At 41.8% G+C, this 27737-nt stretch overlaps 5 protein-coding genes across 5 annotated transcripts; 2 read left to right on the top strand and 3 right to left on the bottom strand.

Annotated features, from left to right (window-relative positions):
* LOC110496230 (antigen peptide transporter 2) lies at nucleotides 1-5064 on the bottom strand. The gene is made up of 11 exons (XM_090208635.1): nucleotides 3853-5064; nucleotides 3652-3766; nucleotides 3349-3479; nucleotides 2861-3066; nucleotides 2456-2653; nucleotides 2176-2304; nucleotides 1699-1887; nucleotides 1410-1583; nucleotides 1006-1165; nucleotides 762-898; nucleotides 1-600 (listed from the first exon to the last, which is right to left on the bottom strand). Exons 1-11 carry the CDS (start codon nucleotides 4376-4378, stop codon nucleotides 394-396), a joined length of 2172 nt encoding a protein of 723 aa, XP_090064761.1. The 5' UTR covers nucleotides 4379-5064; the 3' UTR covers nucleotides 1-393.
* Nucleotides 5065-5290: 226 nt separating this feature from the next.
* Nucleotides 5291-9987, bottom strand: LOC100135882 (proteasome (prosome, macropain) subunit, beta type, 9a). Its single transcript, XM_021570528.3, has 7 exons — nucleotides 8889-9987; nucleotides 8595-8734; nucleotides 8296-8363; nucleotides 8040-8171; nucleotides 7645-7774; nucleotides 5869-6010; nucleotides 5291-5728 (listed from the first exon to the last, which is right to left on the bottom strand). Exons 2-7 carry the CDS (start codon nucleotides 8646-8648, stop codon nucleotides 5601-5603), a joined length of 654 nt encoding a protein of 217 aa, XP_021426203.3. The 5' UTR covers nucleotides 8649-8734; nucleotides 8889-9987; the 3' UTR covers nucleotides 5291-5600.
* Nucleotides 9988-11008: 1021 nt separating this feature from the next.
* psb9 (proteasome subunit beta type-6-B like protein-like) lies at nucleotides 11009-13530 on the bottom strand (the record flags this gene model as incomplete). The annotated part of the gene is given in 5 exon segments (NM_001124259.2): nucleotides 11009-11459; nucleotides 11752-11896; nucleotides 11995-12124; nucleotides 12479-12610; nucleotides 13460-13530. Coding segments are annotated over 5 exon segments (606 nt in total), but the record flags the coding sequence as incomplete, so codon positions are not given.
* An 812-nt stretch (nucleotides 13531-14342) lies between these two features.
* On the top strand, nucleotides 14343-19856 carry LOC149975535 (proteasome subunit beta type-7-like). The gene is made up of 8 exons (XM_090208670.1): nucleotides 14343-14511; nucleotides 14846-14939; nucleotides 16907-17004; nucleotides 17202-17342; nucleotides 18613-18728; nucleotides 18892-18950; nucleotides 19159-19310; nucleotides 19458-19856. Exons 1-8 carry the CDS (start codon nucleotides 14450-14452, stop codon nucleotides 19567-19569), a joined length of 834 nt encoding a protein of 277 aa, XP_090064796.1. The 5' UTR covers nucleotides 14343-14449; the 3' UTR covers nucleotides 19570-19856.
* A 245-nt stretch (nucleotides 19857-20101) lies between these two features.
* Nucleotides 20102-23339, top strand: LOC118941158 (proteasome subunit beta type-8-like). Its single transcript, XM_090208671.1, has 6 exons — nucleotides 20102-20598; nucleotides 21019-21160; nucleotides 21782-21893; nucleotides 22319-22448; nucleotides 22659-22863; nucleotides 23158-23339. Exons 1-6 carry the CDS (start codon nucleotides 20473-20475, stop codon nucleotides 23244-23246), a joined length of 804 nt encoding a protein of 267 aa, XP_090064797.1. The 5' UTR covers nucleotides 20102-20472; the 3' UTR covers nucleotides 23247-23339.
* The last annotated feature ends 4398 nt before the right edge of the window (nucleotides 23340-27737 follow it).

Here is a 27737-nt window from a genome sequence, read left to right as displayed (position 1 = left end):
TGGTTTAGCAAAAGATTTAAATGTTTAATAGATGATTTATTCTCTTGGGTAGGCAACGTAATAGACTTTTGCTCCAGAACATCATAAACATTTTTAGAACATGGCTCACTCACTGTCCCTCTATGCATTATTCAAACATTAAGAAATAGAATAGGAAGAATACAATACAATCAAATCAAATCAAAACCACTCATACAAGATAACAAAATGTCACCAATAGAAGTGTCCATCTCTTACGAAACCCCCCTAAATCTAACTATATTCAATATTTACATGCATTTGTGATGTACTGTACATGTGGTTTACAGTATATTGGGAGGTAGTGAGTATTGGTCGGAGAGAGAGTGAGAAAATGACATCACTATTTACAGTTCAAACAGTAGCATTGTTTTGTCAATGTGGCACGTCGTCTTCGGTGAAGAGTCTCTCTTTTAGTTTGTAGTAGCTCCCCTTCCTGTCCATCAACTCCTGGTGAGTGCCCTGCTCCTGGACAGTCCCCTGGTCAATCAGAATGATCTGATCTGCCCTCTCAATGGTCTTCAGCCTGTGAGCGATCACCAGCAGGGTCTGGGAGGGGCAGCTAGCCAGGGCCTCCTGGACCTGAGACAGCGAAAACAGATATGTGAAACCGCTAACTAGCGATAACCCTACAGAGAATGTCATAGGTAGTACGTATGTGAAACTACTAGCACTAACCATATTGAGAGTGTGAATGATGTAAGGCTAAAGCTATATGGTTCATGTGAGGAGGGATGCCGTACCATGTGTTCGCTCTCCGTGTCCAGTGCGCTGGTGACCTCGTCCAGGATGAGGACCTGTGGCTCTCTGATCAGAGCTCTGGCGATGGCGATACGCTGCTTCTCACCGCCGGACAGCTGACCACCCCGCTCTCCTACATCTAATAGATGGACAGACAGACAGTAAATGTATCAAGTCTCTCCTTGTGGTCATCCAGCGGTGATATATAGAATATTCCTATTTGTCATTGATCATGGGCCAGTGTACCTGTGTCGTAACCCTTCTCCAGTTGGCTGATGAAGCTGTGGGCGTTGGCTCTGCGAGCAGCTTCCTGTACCCTCTCCAGAGAGCAGTCTGCCAGGCCGTAGGCAATGTTGTCCTTGACGGACCCAGAGAACAGAACAGGCTCCTGGCCTACCATGGCTATCTGGTAGAGGGAAAACCCAAGCAGGGAAAAACTTTATCACCAATCATCCCATCAAATGTAATGCAATGTTTCTTCTTCTGCAAAGATTTCTAATAGTGAATGATGTTGGTAGACAATGCGGCATACTACAGTTATCTTCCTGTGCTCTCTAGACATGTAAAAATGCCAATATCTGTGTAAGAGTAGCTGTATTACTTTGCTGTGCAAGTGTGTTGGAAGTGGTTCTGGTAGCTGTCGACTTTACCTTCCTGTGTAGGTAGTGGTGCTGGTAACTCTGCAGTGGCAGTCCGTCCAATAGGATCTCTCCCTGCTGAGGCTGGTAGAACCTCTCCAGCAGACTGACACAGGTGCTCTTCCCCCCTCCTGATGGCCCCACCAGAGCAGTCAGCTGACCCGGCCTCAGCTCCAGAGAGAAGCCCTAACACAAGCAGAGAGCCAATGACACACTACCTCAGCAATGGCACAAGGAAATGCAAAAATGTGGTGATGACGAAACTGCCTCTTGTTCCAACTTCCTCCCAGGCAAGCTTTACCTGCAGTACTTTGCGTTCCTGGCGGGTAGGGTAGGAGAAGGAGAGGTTGTGAAACTGGACGTGTCCAGTCAAGGTCTCTGGTTGGAGGGTCCCCTTGGTGCTGACCTGGGGCTCTCTGTCCAGGTACTCAAACACCTTACCAGCTGCCCCCACTGAATTCAGCATGTCGCCAAAAATGTAAATCAAAGTCTGAGAGGGCAGAGGGCAGATTTATTGCACAGAATTGTGTCATCGTAACTCAAAAAAACGTTAGTGTTTGGAATTAACATTTTCAACAGTTACTACGTATTTATGTTGTATGATCTTTCTCGTCTCTATAGCAACTTTTACATGACTTTCTTAATGAATACATTGCGATTAAACTTGTGAAATGTATTACACTCTTAATGGTCGATGGAACGTTAACGGTTGTTGATAAGACATTTGTCTCACTGTGAAGGATGGGGCTGAGACACAAAGAAAGTAGCATTAGCGTACCCTGATATTGTCTGCCAGGTCAGACTGGTAGAGGATGAAAGAGACCAGGTTCCCAGTGCTCATCTGACCTCGCTGGATAAACAGTCTGCCATAGTACAGCATAGCCACCTGCATTACCACTGCTGTTAGCTGTAACACACAAACACACAGAATGTGATGAGAATGTGCACAGAAGATCATAAAAGATGGTGACAGGCAGTTTTCCTTATTCCTAATCAAATAAAAACAGTTGAAGTATTCTGAGCATATTCTGAGCAGGGAGTGATCCCTGCATACTCACTCTTCTCAGGAGCAGGTAGACTGCCATGACGGTGTCCCGCCTGGTCTTGAGATTGTGGGTGTCCATCAACCTGTCGTTATAGCGACCAGCCTCATGCTGCTCAGTTTTGAAGCTTCGTACGGTCCGGATTCCGCCAACTGTTTCCCCCGCTGCCTCGTTCGCCCTGGCTATAGAGTCCTGCACCTCCTTAGAGAGCCTCTGAGGAACAGTCAATCCACAATAACATTTACTAGACTCTATTTTATAAGGTTACCCAGTACATTTAGCAGTCAACATCTAATGTACTGTATTTTCACACCAAAAATAAAAAATTATAACGATTTCAGCTAATAATTTCAGGGTCTGCAGGCACCAATAGATCATTTCCCGGACCTTCTGTTCTGGACACAAACGACTGTACTATACCTGGTAATAGTTGTCATGGACGCTTTGCAACAGGCCGGTGACGGGCGTCTCCATCAGCATGAGCAGAGTGAGCTTCCAGGACAGGCTCATCATGAGCGACAGCATACCCACCGTCTTAATGAGGGTCCTCAGTAGGACGTTGACATTTAGGGCCACCGCCCGGCCCATCAGGGTGGTGTCTGTGGACAGCCGGGACGTGATGTCACCTACGACAGTTCAGAGGTGAAAGTAAATAGTTTTAACGTCGTCGAATAACCGAGGAGCGTAGAAGAACAAACTGGCGGTGGGTTCAAGAGATATTCTGCCACGCACCAGAGGACAGTCTATTGAAGGACAAAGAAAGTTCCATAGAATGTGCATTTTAGCTACAGTGGAAATATCATAAACAAACAAGGTTTCCACTTGATCCAGTGAGACACCAGATTGCATGCTGATCATACTTTCGGATCACCACCATAAGATGTTTGGAATCATTAACGTGTCTCTACCTGTCTTGATGGTCTCAAAGAAGCCAATCTCCTGCTTCACCAGGGCCCCAAACAGCTTCACTTTCATTCTGCAGGTGAAGCTGTTGATGGCACACATGAAGAGGCCACCACGACAGCCAGCACTGAAAGAGCTGCAACAAACAGACATATTAAGCTATTGGTGTGTTGGAATAATCAATCTGATGTTCACATTGCAGCAGAGAAGTCGGTGTCTTCAATCACCAACATTTTGAAACAATACAACCTACAACGTGGAATGTGCGATATTGACCAGAGACTGTATATACTGCTGTATCAACTTACCTTCCCAAAGAGTAAAGCCCCATGAGGATGATAGCTGTGAGAAAGTTATTCCACTTGTACTGGGTACCCAAGATGTCAATCACTTTTCCAGTGTAGAATGGGATGAACATCTCACCTGAAAACACACACCACCACTATCATCATCAACATCATCATCATCATATAATACTACTTTTTTCAAAACAACAATGAAATACTTACAGAGGACAGCCAGTGACAGGAATATAAATGCCCCAACCAAAAGGAGGATGTCAGGTCTGTAGAAGATGAGGACTCTCATGAACAGCACTCGTGCCTTCTGTGTCTTCTGTTTCCCGTTGCTTTCTCCATTGCTGTCAGGGAAGGTTGTCTCCCAAAATAAGGCTGCTGCAGCTGCTGCCACGGTACACAATGGCCACAAACTTGGACTCCCCAGACCCAAAGATCCATACACGCGCTCCGGTGAACCTCCATACGGCATAAGTCGCCCAGTCTCATAGACCGGGGCAAGGAAACAGTGCACCGCTAACCAGCGCTTGAATACGGGTTTTATCGATCCTAGTGTGAGTAGCGATAAACCGAGTAGTAAAACTAACCGAATCCCCGCTACAACCCATAGACGCACCACATTCCCGAAAGCATCAAAAGTTCTTGTTCCAGTTTTGGAAATAGATGCGCCAAAAGCCAATGTGGTTATGTCAATGCATAGACCTACAGCCATAGCGAACACGCACGTTCTAAGCATCATTTTTTGTCATCTAAATGTTTTTTAATCTATAACCTACCTATTAATTTAAAGGTGAGAGATGGCAAGTCCCCGAATTCATGAAAATCCTGTCCACTGAATGGACTGTTTTCAGATATTTTCAGAGGCAGCGTTTTAGTTTCAGTTTCAATTTCCCATATGCCTTAATCAGAATCAGAGGGAAATATTCTACACAATACTGTGCACCTTTCCATTTAGCTTGTATTCTGTGACATAATAAATAACAAACTATACTGCTAGTATACTTAACCTAGTGGTTAATGGTTACATGTTTATCCTACATTCTTCGGGAAAAAATGTGCTATCTATAACCTAAAAGGGCTCTCCCCATAGGAGAACCCTTTTTGGTTCCAGGTAGATCCCTTTTCACAGATGGTTCTACATGGAACCCAAAATAGTTCTACCTGGAACCAAAAAGGGGTCTCATATGGGGACAACGGAGTGTATATGCACCGGTCTCGTTTGCGCTCCCCGCTTTGGCGCCTTTTGGAGTTCATGTGAGGTAACAGTTCCCACAGTCCACAAATATACGTGACCATGTCTGTGACCTCATTAACCCCATTGATATAGCTGATATATTGTCTACTATTTGACCTTAACCACTCACTAGGATAACCTAAGTAAGCTAATGTAGGTCTGTCATAGGCTAGCTTTAATGAACACAAGTCAACAATTCTTTTTTTTTTTTAAATGAAACCTGCTGGCTTCATATCCACTTGGTAACTGATGACTCATCACCTAAAATGAATACAATTTGCTACGAAAATTCCCATGGCCTCACAAGTGCATGGTTTATATCCCTCAAACATAATCATAATAACAAAAATTACCAGCACTTTTGATGGTGGCAGAATACTTCTTGAATAGTTGTTACAGAGAAATAGCCAAAGAAAGTTTCATTGAGAGATGGTTTATTGACTTGTGAATCACCCAAAGACACAGTCCAGCATGAGGTCCCCGGGTACCCAAAATAAAATCAGTGTCTTCAACAGAGGGCGTAACTATTATGAATAATACAAAAGTAGTATGTGTAGTGATGTGGGGATGAGAATATTGAACATTGTGCCAGCATGATTTATAACCTTATCCAAACATTCTATATCCTGTGTAGATTTAATACTGTTTGTTCATAAGTCGGCCAAATGTCCACTCACTGTTCAATAACTACGACAACTTGAGTGTTTCAGTTTTCACAACACAGTTTTTACTGATCATAAAAAGTGGGCAACTCGTTGCCCAGGATGCATTTCTCCTCTGCACCCTTTTCATCGATAGTGACAAGGTAGGCCACACCTCCACTCGAACCATCTCGACTCATGGCCAACGAAAGTGCTGAGAGAGGAGAGGTGAAGAAAGAGAGAGAGGGAGAATATATTATAAAAAATTATACAACATCTTAATAGCTTCCAATTCATGCTGTTTAGGTCATATATCAACACATATAAGTATTTTAAAAGTGCAACGTCACTCACTGTTGACAACAAACTGTTGGCAGTCCTCTTTGCTCATGGCCTTCCGGTACTCTGCATCAACAAACCCATAGACGTAGGAGCTTCCAGAGCCGCCAACCGCAAAGGGTTGTCTGGACAACAAGCCATTCAGGGTCACGTACACCTGGGACGGATCAATGAGAGGAGGATGCTTGAGCACAGCAACCTAGCAAACTCTGAAGTAAGTCAAATATTATGCAGGCTAGTGAGCAACTGTGAGTTTGATTATGTAGGGGAGAACCAGAACGAAAGTAACACTTTTAGGACTTTTCCTAATTACTCGGATCGATAGAGCTAGATGGATCATATTTCATGACAATTCAATTTATATATGTCCTCTACCATTAGCAACTGTAATTTAATTTCTAGGGTAAATTAATTGACATGAAATAGGCCGGCAACAGAACTACCGCAACGTTACTTTTGTACCTGCTGGCGGGGCGGGAGTAACACAGCCTTGGGACGGAAGTAACACCTGGCGAGAAGTGTACAATAGCTGTCTTATCTCCATGTTTCTGATTTGTAATGCTCGTTACTTTCAACAAATGTACTATCAGCCATAAATACATTTGTGTCGATTTGAATAAGAATTCATGCTATAAGTTCTAAATGTATGAAAATCAACCATGCATCAACCTCGCAATGTTGCTCAACCACAATATTTTGCCTTACAATAATAATTGAATTAAAATGGATCACATAATAGATATTAACCATCATTTTCACATCTCACTTCAATGGGAATGTAGTAGATGTTTATCACCATCTGGCCTACCTGGTTAAATAAAGGTGAAATCATTTTTTGTTAAATTTTTTTGTGGCCTTACCAATCAGGTTATCTCCAGCTGCCCTTATCATACGCACTCCTCGAGTCTTGATAGAATAAACTTTTTTTATTCTCTTCACAAACAGAAAACTCATCATGCTTATCACATTTCCATGGCTTAACACAATGTAATTGATCCCCAGAATCATAAAGATAAATATTTTTAACCACTAGCCTGTCGATAAAAGCTTTTTGAGAAGCTGACCCATCAAGTCAATTAAGGCATAATACTAATGATGTCAGATCACATTTTTAAACATTGTCACTTGTTGATATCTTGATAACATTATAAAAGCATTATGAACTAGAAGAGACAATGGCCTGTGCTTAAAGTTATTTTATTTTAATCCAGGTCATCAGGTAACATTGTGTTCCATTCGTCCCACCCATCTCTCCTGTAACGTCTCCCAGGCTAACAACCAAGACTAGCTAGCATTTTACTTGAAACCTGTGCTGTCATTTAGTCACTAAATGGGTTAAGAAAACAACATATGTATGGAAGCTTAAATTCAACAACTCTATAACCGAAAAACGCGTCCGGGTACTTACATTACTCAAAACTACTTTTTGTTGATAATTTGGTTGGACTGGGCAGTTTTTTTGCAGGTTGCTCGTCCTCTGCATTAGGAATGTGCTGATTTCACTATCTGATTCTAGCTCCTGTCTCATCTGAGCAAATGGGTGTGTTACTTTCACCCCGTTTTACTTTTGTCCCGGCTCTCCCCTACTAATTGTACTAAAAGTTCATTTAAGCATGCACTCAAAACTATTACAAAATTGTTCAATTCAATTTAAAATGACCTCTTCTGAGCTTCAGGCATCAGTTTAAATGTTCAAGGTGCAAGACAATGTTCCGAAAGGTGCACAATAAAGAAATGAATACAGATGGGACTAGTGTTTTATAGATGTGGCATTTCTATGTAGCGACTGACCTGTCCCCCTCCTCTCTTGTCCCACCCGGCAACAATGAGATGTGCTGACAGCTCTTCTTTGTACTTGTACGAGATGTTTTTCACCAGAGTGGCAGCTGAACGAACTTGAGGATCCTCTCCAACCTCAATGCTGAGTTCAAGAGGTCACAAGTCACATAAGCCACAGCTTAATAGCAGAATTCTTTAACTGCATCTACTGTATAAAGGCAATCCCCTATTGCCTAGTTAATTAAATAAAGGTTAAATAAAAATAAAAGGAGAACATGAGAAAATGCACAGTGAAGGCCTATTCACCTTTCCATACATTTATTAACTCAATGTAATGTGTTATACATAGGACTAGAGCTATTGTCGACCACAATAAATAGCCATGCAGCAGGTAACACGGGTAATACCTGTGCACATCCAGCTGGTAGTTAACCATCTCAGCGATGGTCTGGGCGTCCGCAGCCGAGCCTGACAGGGCGCAGTAGATCTTGTCATGGAGGAGAGAGAGCTTGTTCATCACCCGGTTCACCACAGTCTCCCTGTGAGGGATGGAGAGAAGAGGGAGGATGGATGGAGGAAAAACAGAGGGTTTAGGGAGGACCATCACTTTTTGAATGTTCATAGTAAATGATTGGCTTTCAAAGACTTGGTACAGCAATTTACCCAGCAGACACTCGAGAGTCAGAGCCCAGCACCACCCCTCCATCAAACTCAATAGCAATGATGGTGGTCTGATAGGAAAACAGACACAATTTTGATTAAGCGGTCTTGAGGGCATAATTAAATGACTAATTTGAATGACTCAACACAGCTAAGTTCACTTGAGACAGACCATTTGGAAAAGGCAATAGATTATATTTATACATTCCCACAAATAAATAGACAAAAACAGAATGAACACCCCAACATTATAGGCTAATATCAATTCAACCTCCATACATGTCATCAAAATATATACTCACCCCAGTTTTTACTTCTTCAGATAGCCACCCTGGCTCTGATGATTCTTCTAACATCTTAAAGCGCTTGATTTTTGCGCCCGATAGATAATAAGTGGCTGGTCGCGTTGATACCTGTTCAGTGAGCACGGTGTGTGAGAAGCCTATTGACTCAACGCGAAATGGAAAGAGAAAGAAAACATGCAATTTTAAACCAAACGACGCCTCATTTAGGACATACGCGAGCGATTGCTATTAAACTACAATTTTGTATTTAGAATCAACTATTAGAGATATTTGAGAAAGAAGCCGTCATACCTTTCTGTCTGGTCCACCATTTTCCAGAAGAAAATGAAAATGAAAGTTAGATTGTCAGTGAGAGGCTGAAATTATTTCCCAAGAAACATACAGAGCTCAAAAAGCATGGGGTCAGAGACAATATTTTGTTGTTGTTTTGGCTCTGTACTCCAACACTTTGGAATTGAAATTGTACTATGACTATGAGGTTAACGTGTAGACTGTCCGTTTAAATGTAAAGGTATTTTCATCCATACCGGGTGAACCGTTTAGAAATTACGGCACTTTTTGTACATAGTCCCCTCATTTTAAGGGAACAGAAGTATTGGGCCAAATTAAGTTATACGTGTAGTAGAGTAGTCTAAAATTAAGTAGTGTGGTCCCATATTCATAGCACGCAATGACTACATCAAGCTTGTGACTCTACAAACTTGTTGGATGCATTTGGTGTTTGTTTTGGATGTGTTTCAGATTAATTTGTGCCCAATAGAAAGGAATGGTAAATAATGAATTGTGTAATTTTGGAGTCACTTTTATTGTAGATAAGAATATAATATGTTTCTAAACACTTCTACATTAATGTGGATGCTACCATGATTAGGGATAATCCTGAATGAATCGTAAATAATGATGAGTGAGAAAGTTAGAGGCATAAATATATTTTAAAAAGAACCTCCCGTTATTGTAATGGTGAGAGGTTAGCATGTCTTGGGGTATGTATTCGTGCTCCTGTCTCACTCATTATATAACAGTTTTAAGTTATACCAATATTTACATTTTTTTAATGATTTGTATGTTGCTGTCATGTAAACACAGGTTTAAATATGCATTAGTTATAACAGGCTCACTTTACCTACAATACCGTTCGAAAGTTTGGGGTCACTTAGAAATGTCCATCCATTCTAGGCAGAGTTCCTCTGTCCAGTGTCTGTGTTATTTTGCCCATCTTCATCTTTTCTTTATATTGGCCAGTCTGAGATATGGCTTTTTCTTTGCAACTCTGCCTAGAAGGCCAGGATCCCTGAGTCGCCTCTTCACTGTTGATGTTGAGACTTGTGATTTGCGGGTACTATTCAATGAAGCTGCGAGTTGAGGACTTGTGTGGTGTCTGAGGACTTGTGAGGCGTCTGTTTCTCAAACTAGACACTTTAATGTACTTGTCCTCATGCTCAGTTGTGCACTGAGGCCAACCACTCTATTCTGGTTAAAGCCAGTTTGCGCTGTTCTGTGGAGGGAGTAGTACACAGCTTTGTACGAGAACTTCAGTTTCTTGGCAATTTCTCACATGAAATAGCCTTAATTTCTCAGAACAAGAATAGACTGACGAGTTTCAGAAGAAAGTCTTTGTTTCTGCCCATTTTGAGCCTGTAATCGAACCCACAAATGCTGATGCTCCAGATACTCAACTAGTCTAAAGAAGGACAATTTTATTGCTTCTTTAATCAGGACAATAGCTTTCAGATGTTCTAACATAATTGCAAACAGGTTTTCTAATGATCAATTAGCCATTTAAAATTACAAACTTTGATTAGCTAACACAACATGCCATTGGAACACAGGAGTGATGGTTGCTGATAATGGGCCTCTGTAGATATTCCATAAAAAAATCATCAGTTTCCAGCTACAATAGTCATTTACAACATTAACAATTTCTACTTTGTATTTCTGATCAATTTGATGTTATTTTAATGGATCAAAAAATTGCTTTTCTTTCAAAAACAAGGAAATGTCTAAGTGACCCCAAACTTTTGAACAGTAGTGTTCATGTACATATTACCTCAACTAACCTGTAGCCCTGTACATTGCCTCGGTACTGGCACCCCCTGTATATAGCTTCATTTTATTATTGTACTGTTGCTCTTTTATTTTTTACTTTTGTTTATTTAGTAGATATTTTCTTAACTCTTATTTTTCTTAAGTGCATTGTTGGTTAAGGGCTTGTAAGTAAGCATTTCACTGTAAGGTCTACTACACCTGTTGTATTCGGCGCTTGCGGCAAATACAATTTTATTTGATGTTTCCTAATCTATTGCTAATGATGCCTCAAAGTAAATGGGGCGTATTCCCTCAGAAATAGCCAAATCAATTATAGTGGGGACTGTCAGATTGACACATTTCTAATCAAACACACTTACACGCAGTGTAAATATATTTTTTACTTTGATTTGATTCATTCCATACAAAGGTCATCAGATAAAAATATATATATATATATAAAGCACAGAAACAAAGTGAACAGAGTGTGGATAAGAAAACACATAGGCAGGAGCAGAGTAGATTCTCACATTGAACACTTGGAAATCATTAGTGTTTATTTCTAACCACAGTCCCAAAACTGATGTGAATAGTTAGGCCTATGAACACCAAATGCTGCATGTACAGTATGAACAACAGTGATTGGTTGGGTGAAGGTTCCAAATTCCTCTCACAGAGTGTCACAGCTGATTGGCTGATTGAAGTGTCACTACTCGTCGTGGAACTTGGGCAGCTTGTCTCCAGGGATGACAATATGCTCCACCCCCTCCTCCGTGATCACTACCAGGTGTGCCACACCCCCACTGACATTGTCTCTGCCCATAGCCAGGGCAAGAGCTAGGTGGGGTGAAGAGAAAAAGAAGGGGGAGGGAGGAAAGAGAGGAAAATAGGTCAGATGGCAGGCAGAGATGGAACCATATCCTTCCACATTTTCGGGAAACAGGTCTGTTGCGTTCCAGTGCCAATAATCCCATCGCAAACCCCTCCTACAATCACTCTCCTGTCCCACTGGAAGACATTTTCAATAAAAAATATAAAAAATGATTCAATATCTGACATCTTTTATCCTGTATAAAAACAGTGCCATTCGGATAAAACAAGGAAGCCTAAAGGGAAAATCAACTTTTACCATTTGTAGCAAACTGCAGGCACTCCTCTTTGCTCATGTCAGGTTTGTATTTGGCGTCGGCGTAACCGTAGATGTATGTGCTGCCTGATCCTCCGATGGTGAACGGCTGACTGAGTAACATACCGCCCAGGGCCACTGTGTAAACCTACAGGTGAGATAACAGTCAGAAATGGTGTGTGTTCTATTCTATTGTGTTCTATTCTATAGGTCTGTTTGACTGTTTGTTATGCCCCAGTGCTTCACCTGTGGCCCTTTCTTCCTGTCCCAGCCTGCAGTGATGAAGCCGGCCTGCAGCTCCTCCTTGTTGTTGTAGCACAGCTCCTTCAACACGGACGCTGCTGCCTTCACCAGAGGAGGGGACTCCATCTGAATACTTACCACACAGGGCAGACACAGAGAAGACATGGTTGTCATCATTTAGCTTCAGGATTATTCCACAGTTTGTTTCTATGTCTATTGTAGTTCAAGAGGCCTAGCGGTTAAGAGCTTCGGACCAGTAACCGAAAGTTCGCTGGTTTGATCCCCGAGCCGACTAGGTAAAAACGTTTTTAAACGCAGGCAGCACATTACTACTAAGATCACCTCTAAAATGGAGTTCTCCCTATTGCTGATAATAATACAAATCAATCATACATCAGTCAAGCTTCATTAGTTTGACATCAATCATCACGAGCTATGTCGATCCAGACAAGGCCAGGGACAGAGACAGGGAAAGGGTGGTCTATACCTGTGGAAGGAGATCTGGAACTTGGCAGCCTTGGTGACGGCCTGAGCGTCTGCCAGGGAGCCGGCGATGCAGCAGAATATCCTGTCATGGACCTGGATCAGCTTGTTGATGGTCTTAGAGGACACGTAGTACCTGTGGGTGAAGTGGAGATAGAGACACATTAGACAGACTCCTGGTGACACAGTCCAATGTATATATTGCTATAAGTGATGGCTGATTTATGTTGCGTGTCACAGACGTATTTGATCATAAAAACATGTCTAGAGGAAAGGAGGAGCAATATGATTAACTTGGTGCAAGGTGTTAATAGGTGTTGAAGATCCTCCTCACAAGCTGACTAGACCGGTTTCGCGCGTGCTTCCGCGTGAGCCATTGCGCACATGTTGATTTTGTTCATTCACACCAGACGCGATCAGGACATGCAGGTTGAAATATCAAAACTAATTCTGAACCAACTATATTAAATTGGGGCCAGGTTGAAAAGAATCAAACATTCATGGCTACCTTGCTGTTGTTAGCTAATTTGTCCTGGGATATAAACATTGGGTTGTTATTTGACCTGAAATGCACAAGGTCCTCTACTCCGACCATTAATCCACAGATAAAAGGGTACACAAGTTAGTTTCTAGTAATCGCTCCTCCTTCAGTCTTCTTCTTTTCCTTCAGACTTTATATGGCGGTTGGCAACCAACTTGGTGCATTACCACCACCAACTGGACTGGAGTGTGGACCTCAGTTCATCTTTCAATCACCCACGTGGGTATATGCTCCTAAAAACCAATGAGGAGATGGGAGAGGCGGGACTTGCAGAGGGTCAAGCGTTACAAATAGAACCAAGTTCTATTTTAGCTCCTGGCTACGCAGACGTTTGTTGACGCACGTGAGCAGTTTGAATGCAATGATTGAATAACATGTATGTGTACATTTATTTTGCAGCGCTCGCTCGCGCATGTAACACGAGCGGTGTGGTCAGCATGTTACCCTCCAATGGACGCCCTGGAATCTGAGCCGATGATGACCCCTCCATTGAACGTCACCGCCAAGATGGTGGTCTGTAGGAGATCAAATGCAGAGCATGTATAATCAGTTAGATGGGGATAGAGGGAGCATACAATTACAATATAAGATATAATAAAAATTATGAATATGGTCTATACAAGGGGTGTTAAACATCCAGCCGGTGAGGGGGTCCAATCCGGGTGGTTTGCGTTAAAAAAGTCAATATACTTTAAAATGACTAAAACCAAATCGAAATTGTGTAGAAATGAAATACAATCATACAGTTTCATTACAGGGAGCATGGGAAATTCGATGGCTAGAGGACAATTTTTTTATAACCAATAGAAATATAACACATTTTCAGTACACTGAACGCGGCCTCCAGAGCAAAATGAGTTTGACACCCTTGGTCTATAGTCAATGGATGGGCTGTAGTTGGGATTTTGGGAGCATGTACGTAGGTTAATTTCTACCCTGAGTTTGAGTTGCAGATGAATGACTCGAAAACGAAAGTAAATTCAGCCCTTTGTTCTTCAGAAAATATGAAGTTATTATTATTATTAAGTTAAATGTATAAACGTTTTACATGAATTTCAGCTTTAGTGTAACGAGATGAATTAATGACAAAATCAACAAGGCAACCTAGAATTAAAATCCTCATAAATTTCGGTTAAATTGGTCCCAAAATGTAGGCTACTGTATATCGCTGTTTCAATTTTGGAAAATGTATAACATGATCAGATACAAAATATAACAAATGTTTTACTTACGCCTGTGCTAACTCCTTTGATTTGAGAGTCCATTAAGTGTCTTTCCATTATTAACACCGATTAAAGAGGGATAAAACTATGTTCCTTATTCACATACTGTAGGGTCACATCAGATCGAGAATATTGCGACCTCGTGCGACGTGCAAATGGTTGTAAGGGAAGTCAGAATCTTACAAGTGAGTGCAAAATAACCTTTTCAGGTATGGCGCTATCAAATGTTCTCGAAATACCTACATCGGGATTTAATTTCGAGAACGTCGCCAGGTATGATTTACCTTTTATTTTTAAGGATAATAACATTGAGTTTGTTTTGTAAATCGTAATTCAAACTAAGCCTATATCAAAAGTGAAAGTAATAAATCTCGTATTATCTATGAAAATATGTTTTATAAAAAGACCCGCAAGACTAAATCATTTTTAAGGCTGCATTTGATTCTTTCTGCATTTTATTTTAATGAAAGTCATACTTCTATGTGTTAATCAGCTGATTGCAATGTTATTGATCTGGTCACCATTAGATAGTACTTTTCTTCGTATGATTTTGTGGTACACTGTATTGGTATTGTATATTTGATTGGTCTATATCTTCATCAAACAGAAATGTTGCTCTGGAGGGCCTGCTTGATGGAGGACAGACCAAGACCCCTAAGCCTATGAAGACTGGGACTACCATAGCTGGACTAGTGTGCAAGGTGAGAGTGATGTCCACTGAAATGGGAAGGCATCTCTAATAAGTGGAAGATCCATATAGCGGGCCAATTTTCAGTGGTCCCATTTCATGTATTTTAAGTAAATTTAACATAATATAATGAACCAGTGCTTGCATTGAATTTCTGAAGTTATATTTGTGTTTTTTGTTAATAATAATAATAGATTTGGTTGTGACATATTTGGACTGACATACTGTAGGTGCAAGTACTTATTTTGGTTGCTGGTACTTCTTATATTTAGGTGCAGGTGCTCCACAATACTTTTGAGATAATATTCTATAACAGGAACAGGAGCTCAAGCAGTAGAACATTTGAGGTGCCAGTACTCCGCTCCGGTGAGCACAAGCCCAAGTCAAGCACTGTACTGAACAAAAATATAACATGTCAAGTGTTGGTCCCATGTTTCATAAGTTGAAATAAAAGATCCCAGAAATGTTCCGTATGCACAAAACAACAGTTTCTCTCAAATTTCCTGCACAAATGTTTTACATCCCGGTTAGTGAACATTTTCATCCACAAGAAGCTGATTAAACAGCAGGATCATTACACAGGTGCACCTTATGCTGGGGACAAGAAAAGGCCACTCTAAAATGTGCAGTTTTGTCACACAATGCCACAGAGGTCTCAAGTTTTGAGGGAGCGTGCAATTGGCATGCTGACTGCAGGAATGTCCACCAGAGCTGTTGCCAGAGAATTTAATATTAATTTCTCTACCATAAGCCGCCTCCAATATCGTTTTAGAGTTTGTCAGTATGTCCAAACGGCCTCACAACTGCAGACCACTTGTAACGACGACAGCCCAGGACCTCCACATCCGGCTTCTTCACCTGCGGGATCGTCTAAGACCAGTCAACCCTGACAGCTGATGAAACTGTGGGTTTATACAACCAAAGAATTTCTGCACAAACTGTCAGAAGCCATCTCAGCGAAGCTCATCTGTGTGCTCGTCGTCCTCACCAGGGTCTTGACCTGACTGCAGTTTGGCTTCATAACTGACTTCAGTGGGCAAATGCTCACCTTTGATGGCTATTGGCACACTGGAGAAGTGTGCTTTTCACAGATGAATCCCGGTTTCAACTGTACCGGGCAGATGGTAAATAATGTGTATGACGATGTGTGGGGGAGCGATTTGCTGATGTCAACGTTGTGAACAGAGTGCCCCATGGTGGTGGTGGGGTTATGGTATGGACAGGCATAAGCTACGGACAACGAACACAATTACATTTTATCAATGAAAATTTGAATGCACAAAGATACCGTGATGAGATCCTGAGGCCCATTGTTGTGCCATTTATCCACTGCCATCACCTCATGTTTCAGCATGATAATGCACGGGCTCCATGTCACAAGGGTCTGTACACAATTCCTGGAAGCTGAAAATGTCCCAGTTCTTCCATGGCCTGCATACTCACAGACATGTCACCCATTGAGCATGTTTGGGATGCTCTGGATCGACGTGTACCACAGCATGTTCCAGTTCCCGCCAATATCCAGCAACTTCGCACAGCCATTGACAAAGAGTGGGACAACCTTACACAGGCCACAATCAACAGCCTGATCAACTCTATGTGAAGGAGACGCTGCATGAGGCAAATTTGCATGAGGCAAATTATTGTCACAACAGATACTGACTGGTTTTCTGATGCATGCCCCTACTTTTTCTTTAAGGTATCTGTGACCAACAGATGCATATCTATATTCCCAGTCATGTGCAATCCATAGATTAGGGCCTAATGAATTTATTTAAATGAGCTGGTTTCCTTCTATGAACTGTAACTCAGTACAATCTTTGAAATTGTTGCATGTTGTGTTTACATGTTTGTTCCCTGTACCTTATCATGATCCTTGCCTGTCTATATGTGACTTAAAAAAGACAATAATGATGGACAGAATGTATTGAAATCAATTGGGTATTAAATGGAATGTTCTTTGGGGCCTTGTTTGTGCAGGAGGGAGTGGTACTGGGAGCAGACACACGGGCCACCTCCGGTGAAGTGGTGGCTGATAAGATGTGCGCCAAGATCCACTACATCTCCCCCAATATATAGTGAGTAGGCCTACACCTGTTTTAAGGGATAGTAAATGTGTGACTTATGTTTAGAATGGAATTGATTGTCGTGTGTGTGTAAGAGAGAAGTGGGAGAGTAGTGAAAAAAATGGAGGCTGTCCCTTTTATTTGAGAGATCCATGCCCGCACATCCATTGTTCTCCTGTCCCCTCTCTCCTGTCTACTCCCTCTCTCAGCTGCTGTGGTGCAGGAACTGCAGCGGATACAGAGAAGACGACCGACCTGCTCTCCTCCAACCTCACCATCTTTTCTATGAACAGCGGCAGGAACCCACGTGTCGTGATGGCAGTAAACATACTGCAGGACATGCTATTCAGGTGTGTGTGCGCGTGTGTGTATCTTTACCACTCTCCATTACAGCAGTGGTTCCCAACTCCGGTCCTCGAGTAACCCCAACAGCACAGGTTTTCGTCGAAGCCCCAGACAAACACACCTCATTTAACTTGTCAAAGGGTTGAGAATTAGTCGACAAGTAGAATCAGGTGTGCTTGGCCGGGGCCACAACAGAAATATGTACTGTTGGGGGTACTCGGGGAACAGAGTTGGGAACCACTGCATTGGAGTATTAAACATTACACTTTGTTAGAGCATTTAAGTGGCAATCTGCAGTTTAAAAAACCACAAAGCAGTTACCCAGACACAGATTTGGTAAACAGCTGAGGGATGGGGCTGGAGAAATGTAACCACTCTCAAATGAATCCACAAAGCAATGGATGAAAGGACTGACCATCTGCGAGGTCAGTTATTATAATATTTTTTTACCATGGCCTAGATTCAATCAGATCAGTGTTAACCTGCGATAACATTTCACTGTTTTTATTCAGGCGATGTCAGAGGTTTAACGATTCGGTGAGCGGCTGCTCGTGTGGTTATTGTCACAAAGCCACGCCATTAGCGTTACAAGTTCAGAACGAGAAAGTGTAGGCTCTGTAGAAATAATGACGCTCAAATTGGAAATCATTAAACAAAATTATAAGGGTTTCTATCAGCCTAATCGAGGTGTAGATTATATTGCACATTCCGGTGTTCAAACTTGTAACACGGCTGCATGGGATTTCTACTACTGCGACTCTGTGCATCCTATGGCAATGTCGGCGATAGGAATAACGCCGGCGAACCACTTCTGGGTTTGACCTCTCCAACGCAGTTACACCTCCGACATTGCCTAAACAAAAGCTATGCTATGCTGTTGTCGGTTATCATTGGTTAAAGCTGAACTGACTGAATCTAGGCCCATGTGTTGAGGCTATTCCAGTGTTTGTTTACAATTACATTGTTTATAAACAGTGGAGTTAAAAATGCTTCTATTTTGGGTTCTGATAGGGGTACGACAGTTGAACTAATAAGCCCATGAGGCATTTATAAGTTACACTCTTCAAGAATCAATGAGTATATATCATTCATTTAAAAGTCCAAAAATGGATGTAGCAATCACAGATTGCCCATTTAAACATGACTGTCTGTTGAAAAAACTCACCTCAACCATCACTATAGGCGCTCCAATGTAACAGCCTTTCATGTCAGATAAATTTGATTCAAAATAGAAATTCTTGTTTGTTAATAATCTATTTCATAATTCTCTCATAGGTACCGGGGCCAGATAGGGGCCAGTCTAATCCTAGGAGGGGTGGACTGCAACGGCAATCACCTCTACACAGTGGGGCCCTATGGGAGCATAGACAATGTGCCATACCTTGCAATGGGTGAGGGACAGCTACTGTGTCAAGCATACATAAGCATACACCCATATACTGTTATTGTTTGGGCCATTATTAGTTGATTAATCAACTAGTCATAAAAAATCTATAAATAATTACATTTAGTTGATTCATATTTGTGTTTTACTTTGAATTGTGTTTTGTGTAGGGTCTGGTGACTTGGCTGCTTTGGGGATTCTGGAGGACAGGTTCAAACCTAATATGGAGGTTTGTGACTTTTCCTTAGGCAGGCTAGAAGTTGTCATACATTTAGTTCATATGCTATCGCGTCGACAGAGTTCAAGTCTCAAGAGTTAAGTCATTGGACTCGCCATAAAGAATGCATGAGATTTGTTTACATTAATCTGGATGTATTGCAGTCCTACCTCCCCCATCCCAGTCCCTTCATTCCCTCCCCATTCCTGTGACCTACTAGATGGAGGAGGCTAAGGAGCTGGTCCGGGATGCCATCCACTCTGGCATCATGAGTGACCTGGGCTCAGGAAACAACATAGATATCTGTGTCATCACTAAACAGGGGGTGGACTACATCAGGCCGTACCAGGAGTCAGAGTACAAAGACAAGAGGTAAATGATGTCACCATCCTCAGACTCTGCTTCAAGTATTAGTCTAGACAGCATATTTGCGAAAATTATTGTTGTTTGTCAAAACAGTGGTTCATTTCTCTCTCTTCTCTCTCATTCCCACTCTCTCTCTCTCCCTCTCTCATTCAGGCAGAAGAGATACAAGTATGGTCCAGGTACAACATCTATTTTGACAGAGAAAATAGTCCCTCTGGAGCTGGAGGTAGTGCAGGAGACAGTCCAGCGGATGGATACCGCCTGAACCTGACCACTCAGAAACGACAAAGAGAGGCTGGAGACAGTCACACAGAGGCTAATCACAATATTCAGACATAAAAGAAATGAATAAAAGACACCTAATAATGACAAGACTTGACTACAAGGTGACACTACAATGCAAAGCCATAAAAACCTTGTGACATAAAGATCTTAGTTGAATTAACTGTAGGCAGCGATACATTTTGAACAGGTATAAAATACCTAAGCTAGTGGGTGAAATATTGGAAAGTGATTGATTGAATAAAAAGTCTACATTATTTTTCATGAAAATGTGTTTTGAGTTTTCCCTCCTCACTTTTAGCTTTCCCTTTTAGCACAGTTCTCACATCATCTTCATTTTGGTGTGTTTTTAATAATCTTGCCATGGTTCACCAATGAAGAATATACCTGCTACTACCTTCCAGGGGATTTCGATATTTTAAATGTTTCAAATAGTGAACAAATTGTGAAACGCAATACACCAGGATGTTAACCACATGAAACCTCCTAACAGGTAAGTCTCCATATTTACTGACGACGATGCCACAAATAATGCTCAGCGATTGGCCAAATGTGTGATACATTTACACTCAATTTACTGTATATTGTTGTGATATATTATGGCAAAACTTCCAAGACTATGAACACTTGTTTATCAGTATGACTATAGGCTTGGCTAGGCTATTGTCAAATACACATTAGCCTATAGATGCTGTGTTGGTAAGTTTTACGATCACGAATGAGAAATTACCTTAAAAACCCTTTCGGTTTCGTGTGCCTTGTAAGGAAAGACATTTCCTTGGTGCAACCGAGCGAAGTAAGGCTGTATTTTTGCTTTCAAATTTAATGAAGAGATCGCCTATATTGTTATATTTGAGCCTACATTCGTATATTTGATCGAATCAGTATGGCCCTTTTCGATGTAAGTGGTTATAAATCCCACTCGGAACTTCGTGGGCAGATTATTGGAACAGGAGTAGGGCATTTTATCGACCGGCCGAATCAGCAATTTTCTGTTCCGGTTGGAGTGGATGTGAGTATCCTTTTCATTTTTTAATAAGAAATATTGGAAATTGTATTTCATGATATTCAATTTTTAAAAATGGCAATGCATCAATTAGTCTTCGTATTAGTTTGTTAAAGGAGACCGTGATCTTGGGTATGTGCCAAAATAAATTTTAAGCTTCTTTCAATTTGCACGTAGTTTCTGTTTCTTCTGTGACGCTTATGTGAAGTGAACTATTCATATGTGAAGTGAACTATAGAATTACGCATGGTTCAATGGAGAAGCACAACTCACCTCAGGCACAGTTTTACGCACGCCACGCACAACCATACATGTGCGCGCACGCTCCAGAAAAGATGCTGACTAAAGCTGCTGTCTCACTCATTTTTAAACGGTTGGATCAATCTATTTCTCAGTTCCCCTCTATATTGCTCTCTTTCTCTCTAGCCCTCAGGGTTCCTCAAGTCATGCAGCCGTGAAGGTGGTGTGTCCATAGATCTGAACCATGGTACTACTACCCTGGCTTTTACATTCCGCCATGGTGTCATTGTGGCTGTGGACTCCAGGGCCTCAGCTGGCAGCTACATTGGTAAACATCATATTCCATAAGGTTTAGCTTTCCTTGAAAACCAAAACCACTTCACCCCATCAGCCTTGCGGAGTCTTGAGTGCATGTGGTTCAGATTTATAATTTAAGAAAATTAGCTTTAATCTCTCATACACTTGTGTTCATCCGACAACACCTATACACAGTAATACACCAGTAATAGCATATATCCTTCATATATGACATTTAGCAGACAGTTTTATCCAAAGTGATTTACAGTCATGCGTGCATACATTTTACATATGGGTGGTCCCGGGAATGGAACCCACTACCCTGGCGTTACAACCACCATGCTCTACCATCTAAGCTATAAAGGATCTATTACATACTACTGTTACTTCTATAACTGCCCACTGTATTGTGAGTACTAAACCAAATCTACAAGTGGTGTTTGTAAGCTCATCCATTTTTGATGTGATTTACCTTGGAAGGTTGATGTGATTAGCCTTGAGTTGGTCCATTTAGAGTTCTCTTCCAGAAGCAGTCGTAGACACATCCGACACCGCCAGATGCAGAATGTATCTCAGTTCCCCGGACATCTATAACCAAACATAAAGCAACCATTCTCTAACCCTGTTGCCGTGTCTTTGTCTTTCCCTGCAGCGTCGAAGGAGGCTAACAAGGTGATAGAGATCAACCCTTACCTGCTGGGGACCATGTCTGGCAGTGCTGCTGACTGCCAGTACTGGGAGAGACTGCTTGCTAAGGAGTGCAGGTCTGTTGGAGCTTGTCTCTGTGGGATTGAGTCCCGCTATACAGTTACACGGTGTTAATATCACAGTCATCAATGCCTGTCTGTGTAAGTCAGGTTTATAGGCATGGGTTGGATGAAGAGAACATTTACCAATCAATTTCCTTACACTCACAACAAATGCACGAGACATAAAGTAATTACCTCACAACCATATCAGTATCAACCAGTGACTTTGTGGTTACCATCTAATTAACGTTTTGTCCATAATGCTGATCTAGACTCGCCCTCTCCCTATCTTAGTCTTGGTCTGCTTTCTAAGCCATATTAATGCCTTGACCCTTTAGGTATCTGGGGTGTTAAAATGTATCGGGAGGTAAACCAGTGTGTTAGCACTCTGACCGCCTTGTCTCATACAGTGACTGACCCTCCATCTCTTTGCGTCTCAGGCTGTACAAACTGAGGAACAAGCAGAGGATCTCAGTGTCTGCAGCCTCTAAGCTGCTGTGTAACATGATGCTGGGCTACAGGGGCATGGGCCTCTCCATGGGCAGCATGATCGTTGGCTGGGACAATAAGGTACAGGGTGGGTGGGAGTGAAGAGTGGAATGTGCGTGTATGTGTGGTATGTGTGTGTGTGTGTGTGTGTGTGGTATGTGCGTGTGTGCGCGAGCCTGCATGTGTATTAGAAGGCCTCCGTTTTCATCCTTATGGTACCCAACATGTTTGAGTGCCTCCAATTGTCACGTCTGTTGATGAGTTTCAATTTAGTTGTGTCTTGCTGTCCAGGGCCCTGGTTTGTACTATGTGGATGACAACGCCACACGTCTCTCTGGTCGCATGTTCTCTACTGGTTGTGGTAGCAGCTATGCGTACGGAGTGATTGACAGCGGCTACCGTGAGGACATGACGGTAGAGGAGGCGTACGAGCTGGGCCGCCGCGGTATCACCCACGCCACACACAGAGACGCCTACTCCGGAGGAGTGGTCAACCGTGAGTGACTTTGTTCTAAACCTATACTCACTCTGTGACTATTTTGATTTGATTTGACTTGACTTAGTCATTTCTTGTGTGACCATGTGAATCATAAGATAGGTGTTTGTTGTGTAAATTCCAGGTGTGAATCCCATGTAAAGAGGTTAGAACTAAATGTTCAATTATAATCTTATCTCATAACCATTTATTATATGCTGAAGCCAAAGGAAAATAAAAATGTAAACAATAGCTTTAAATTAATTTATGTATTTTTAAATGCATGTATGTGTAACTGTCTGTGTGTTTGTCCAGTGTACCACATGCAGGAGGACGGCTGGATAAAGGTGTGTAAAGAAGACGTTTCAGAGCTGATCCACCGCTACAGGAAAGGCATGTTCTGATCCCAGATCAGTTTCCACACCCACACAGACACACTGTGTTCTCTCTCAACTGATCCCAACACTGCTCCAAATAAAGACGGTTTTCAAACTGTATACCCTGGCCTCTATTGTTTAACCTGGAGATCTTACATGCCTAACAATGTTTATGTCAAGTAAATTGTCACGGGCCTCTCGAGTGGTGCAGTGGTCTAAGGTACTGCATCTACAGTGCTAGCTGTGCCACTAGAGATCCTGGTTCAAGTTCAGGCTCTGTCGCAGCTGGCTGTGACCGGGAAACCCATCAGGCGGTGCACAATTGGCCCAGCGTCATCCGGGTTAGGGGAAGGTTTGGCCGGACAGGATGTCCTTGTCCCATCGCGCTCTAGCGAGTCCTGTCGCGGGCTGGGTGCTGACAGAGTTGCCAGAGTTGTACAGTGTTTTCTCTGATACATTGGTGCGGCTGGCATCTGGGTTAAGCAGGCAATGTGGCTTGGTTGTGTTTCGGAGGACGCACAGCTCTCGATCTTCGCCTCTCCTGAGTCCGTACGGGAGTTGCAGTGATGGGACAAGACTGTAACTACCAATTGGATATCATGAAACTGGGGAGAAAAAAGGTTTAAAAAAACATTTGGCACAACTTGTTGCATCTGTTACCAGTCTGAGTTGAATGTACAGTATATGACTAGATTTTTTCTTAAGGGGGCTGGAACATAATTACAAATAATTTTTAGACTGCAAATTGACCGGACATACTGTATATTTGACTATAACATAATCATTTCAGACCACATACACTGAGTTCAGAAAACATCATAACGCCTGCTCTTTCCACGACATAGACTGGCCAGGTGAAAGCTATGATCACTTATTGATGCCATGTGTTAAATCCACTTCAGTGTGGCTCAGTGTCGATCCAGTGTAGATGAAGTGGAGGAGACAGGTTAAAGAATCATTTTTAAGCCTTAAAACAATTGAGACATGGATTGTGTATGTGCCATTCATAGGGTCAATGGGCAAGACAAAATATTTAGTTGCCTTTGAATGGGGTATGACCTGTTTGTGTCACACCTGTTTGTGTCAACTGCAATGCCACTGGGTTGTTCTTGTATCCCGTTTGTATCAAGCAGGTCCACCACCCAAAGGACATCCAGGCAACTTGACACAACTGTGGGAAGCATTGGAGTCAACATGGGCCAGCATCCCTGTGGAACGCTTTCGACACCTTGTAGAGTCCATTCCCCGATGAATAGATTTCTTTTTTTCTTGCAACTCAATATTAGGAAGGTGTTCCTAGATTTTTGTACACTCAGTGCATCTATATTTATGCGTGGGAATACTTTGGAACAGATTTCCCAAATTAGAATCACTTGGAGCTGATTTGCTGGTGTTTTTCAAGTATTTTATGTCCAAAAATCACCCTCGGGCCACCAGATGGGGAACCCTGGTATATGAGAATCGACCAGTTGTTTCCCAGTGCCAGTCATACAAACCTGGATTTGTATTTTCTCTGTAGTCTGAGACTTGTGAAATACATGTTAAATCAATTGGGACTTGACAACTTTGTGACTTGAAGAGGTTTAGTCAAGTATTTTAGCACGCAAAAGGGTCAAATAACATAACCTCATAACCAACGATTGAAGGAGTAAGTCAAGTCCTTATCGTCCTGTCAAGCGTAACAAACTGTTTCCTGAAACACAAGTACAGTACATGTCACAAACCAGTCGGATGTGTTCGCCCAGTTGCTTATGGTTGGCACCATTCTGTAAATGTTCACCTTAGTGTAGGAGTTCACTGTACAAATCAAACATTACAAACAAAATGTGCTATCAAAGGAAGCTTTTAATTCATGGAATGAATTTGCCATAACATCTGAAGTAGGCTATTTCTCCCATATTATGTTCATTTTCTCAGCTTGATAAACGAGTCACTGTGGATATGAATAGTGGAATAGTGTGTGCATTACATGGGGAGTATACTGTAGGTCCCAACATGTTATGATAAAAAGTGAATTACATCCCTTATAGCAACTACATTCCATAAAAGTCTACCAACATCGATGTCATCTGTTGCCAGGCAGGATTCTGTGCAACAGGTCTTGGTGAATACCCTATGATAGGCTATTCAATTTCAGCACGGAAGAGGACAGAAGTACTGCTACAGCTGCTCTGTTCTCCTTGGCAGTTTATTGATCAATAAATATCATTGATTCATTGGCCAGAGTTCACTTACAGTTGAAGTCGGAAGGTTACATACACCTTAGCCAAATACATTTAAACTCAGTTTTTCACAATTCCTGACATTTAATCAGGGTAAAAAGTCCCTGTTTTAGGTCAGTTAGGATCACCACTTTAAGAATGTGAAATGTCAGAATAATAGTAGAGAGAATGATTTATTTCAGCTTTTATTTCTTTCATCACATTCCCAGTGGGTCAGAAGTTTACATACACTCAATTAGTATTTGGTAGCATTGCCTTTAAATTGTTTAACTTGGGTTGAATGTTTTGGGTAGCCTTCCACAAGCTTCCCACAATAAGTTGGGTGAATTGTGGCCCATTCCTCCTGACAGAGCTGGTGTAATTGAGTTTCGATTGTAGGCCTCCTTGCTTGCACTTTTTCAGTTCTGCCCACAAATTTTCTGTAGGATTGTCACGTTCTGACCTTAGATCCTTTTTTATGTCTTTACTTTAGTTGGTCAGGGCGTGAGTTGGGGTGGGCATTCTATGTTGTTTTTCTATGTTTTGTTCTGTTGTTATATTTCTATGTGTTTGGCCTAGTATGGTTCTCAATCAGAGGCAGGTGTCAGTCGTTGTCTCTGATTGGGAGCCATATTTAGGTAGCCTGTTTTCTATTGTGTTTTGTGGGTGGTTGTATCCTGTGTTAGTGTTTTCACCATACGGGACTGTTTCGGTTGTTTGCTTGTACTTTTGTTATTTTGTTCAGTGTTCTGTTGATTTATTAAATATATCATTATGGACACTTACCACGCTGCACATTGGTCTGATCCTTGCTCCTCCTCTGAAGAAGAAGAGGAATTGAGGATTGAGGTCAGGGCTTTGTGATGGCCTCTCCAATACCTTGATGTCACAAAAAATTCTATCTCAATGTTCTAACTGAACAATTATATATCTCTGTCTAATTCCTGAAGGTTATAAATCTCCAGTTCAAAGAAATAGACACCCTCAGCCTACAATAGATCAATACTTTATTCAGAGAGCGCTCTGCCCCTCAAATGCAGAGCCAGCGCACACACACACAAATGAACTCACATCAGTAGAAACTCCACCTCTCTTTAGGTGGGCTGTTCACACACATTGTTCACACACATTGTTTATCACACTTCTGCAACATGTTTCATCATCTTCGCAAGCCTAGCCGTTTCTAACAGTTTTTTTCCTCCCTAGGGTGGAGAGTTCTCTTTCCAGTTATTAGTTTCACTGTTATCACAAGTCGACAGTTCAGATGTGTTTGAATGTCTCAACTATACCCTGCTCATATTGTGAAATAGTAACACAATGGTCTAGTCACACACATTATTGGATTATGACTAACACATTCCATACAATTATATGGTTTGAGGGTGGAATACTTTAGTCATTATCTTAAACATACAAATTCTTCTATCACTTGACTTTGTTGTCTGACACAACTTTGTTGACTTTTGACACAATTTTGGAAGTATGCTTGGGGTCATTGTCCATTTGGAAGACTCATTTGCGACCAAGCTTTAACTTCCTGACTGCTGTCTTGAGATGTTGCTTCAATATATCCACATAATTTTCATACCTCATGATGCCATCTATTCTGTGAAGTGCACCAGTCCCTCCTGCAGCAAAGCACCCCCACAAAATGATGCTGCCACCCCTGTGCTTCACAGTTGGGATGGTGTGCTTCAGTTTGCAAGCCTCCCCCTTTTTCCTCTGAACATAACAATGGCCATTATGGCCAAACAGTTCTATTTTTGCTTCATCAGACCAGAGGACAAAGATCGTACTATTTTGGAGAAATGTCCTCTGGTCTGATGAAGCAAAAATAGAACTGTTGTATGAATTTGCCTTACAACCTGAAGTAGCCTAGTTCTCCCATATTATGTGTATTTTCTCAGGTTGATAAATGAGTCACTGTGGATATGAATATTGTGTGCAGTAGTTACATGGGGAGTATAGTATAGGTCCCAGTGTGTTATGCAGTAGTTACATGGGGAGTATAGTATAGGTCACAGTGTGTTATACAGTAGTTACATGGAGAGTATAGTATAGGTCCCAGTGTGTTATACAGTAGTTACATGGAGAGTATAGTATAGGTCCCAGTGTGTTATACAGTAGTTAAATGGGGAGTATAGTATAGGTCCCATTGTGTTATACAGTAGTTACATGGAGAGTATAGTATAGGTCCCAGTGTATTATACAGTAGTTACATGGAGAGTATAGTATAGGTCCCAGTGTGTTATACAGTAGTTACATGGGGAGTATAGTATAGGTCCCAGTGTGTTATACAGTAGTTACATGGGGAGTA

The sequence above is a fragment of the Oncorhynchus mykiss genome, chromosome 18 (genome assembly GCF_057628025.1).
Source record: "Oncorhynchus mykiss isolate SJ-2025 chromosome 18, ASM5762802v1, whole genome shotgun sequence".
NCBI classification, from domain to species: Eukaryota; Metazoa; Chordata; class Actinopteri; order Salmoniformes; family Salmonidae; genus Oncorhynchus; species Oncorhynchus mykiss.
The sequence above is the reverse complement of the archived record's forward strand: the minus strand, read 5'-3'. Positions and strand labels throughout refer to the sequence as shown.

Excerpts from the sequence above, each read along its gene's own strand:
- LOC100135882 (XM_021570528.3), bottom strand. The coding sequence starts at position 8,648 with ATGTTAGAAGAATCATCAGAGCCAGGGTGGCTATCTGAAGAAGTAAAA. Across the intron at positions 8,364-8,594 it reads CTGAAGAAGTAAAAACTGGG|ACCACCATCATTGCTATTGA; the intron begins GTGAGTATATAT and ends TTTTCCTATCAG. Across the intron at positions 6,011-7,644 it reads ACAAGAGAGGAGGGGGACAG|GTGTACGTGACCCTGAATGG; the intron begins GTCAGTCGCTAC and ends GATCCGTCCCAG.
- LOC110496230 (XM_090208635.1), bottom strand. The coding sequence starts at position 4,378 with ATGATGCTTAGAACGTGCGTGTTCGCTATGGCTGTAGGTCTATGCATT. Across the intron at positions 1,888-2,175 it reads ACCTGGCAGACAATATCAGG|ACTTTGATTTACATTTTTGG; the intron begins GTACGCTAATGC and ends CTGCCCTCTCAG. Across the intron at positions 1,584-1,698 it reads AGGAACGCAAAGTACTGCAG|GGCTTCTCTCTGGAGCTGAG; the intron begins GTAAAGCTTGCC and ends TGCTTGTGTTAG.
- LOC149975535 (XM_090208670.1), top strand. The coding sequence starts at position 14,450 with ATGGCGCTATCAAATGTTCTCGAAATACCTACATCGGGATTTAATTTC. Across the intron at positions 14,940-16,906 it reads TAGCTGGACTAGTGTGCAAG|GAGGGAGTGGTACTGGGAGC; the intron begins GTGAGAGTGATG and ends TTGTTTGTGCAG. Across the intron at positions 17,343-18,612 it reads CTGCAGGACATGCTATTCAG|GTACCGGGGCCAGATAGGGG; the intron begins GTGTGTGTGCGC and ends ATTCTCTCATAG.
- LOC118941158 (XM_090208671.1), top strand. The coding sequence starts at position 20,473 with ATGGCCCTTTTCGATGTAAGTGGTTATAAATCCCACTCGGAACTTCGT. Across the intron at positions 21,161-21,781 it reads CTCAGCTGGCAGCTACATTG|CGTCGAAGGAGGCTAACAAG; the intron begins GTAAACATCATA and ends CTTTCCCTGCAG. Across the intron at positions 22,864-23,157 it reads CTCCGGAGGAGTGGTCAACC|TGTACCACATGCAGGAGGAC; the intron begins GTGAGTGACTTT and ends GTGTTTGTCCAG.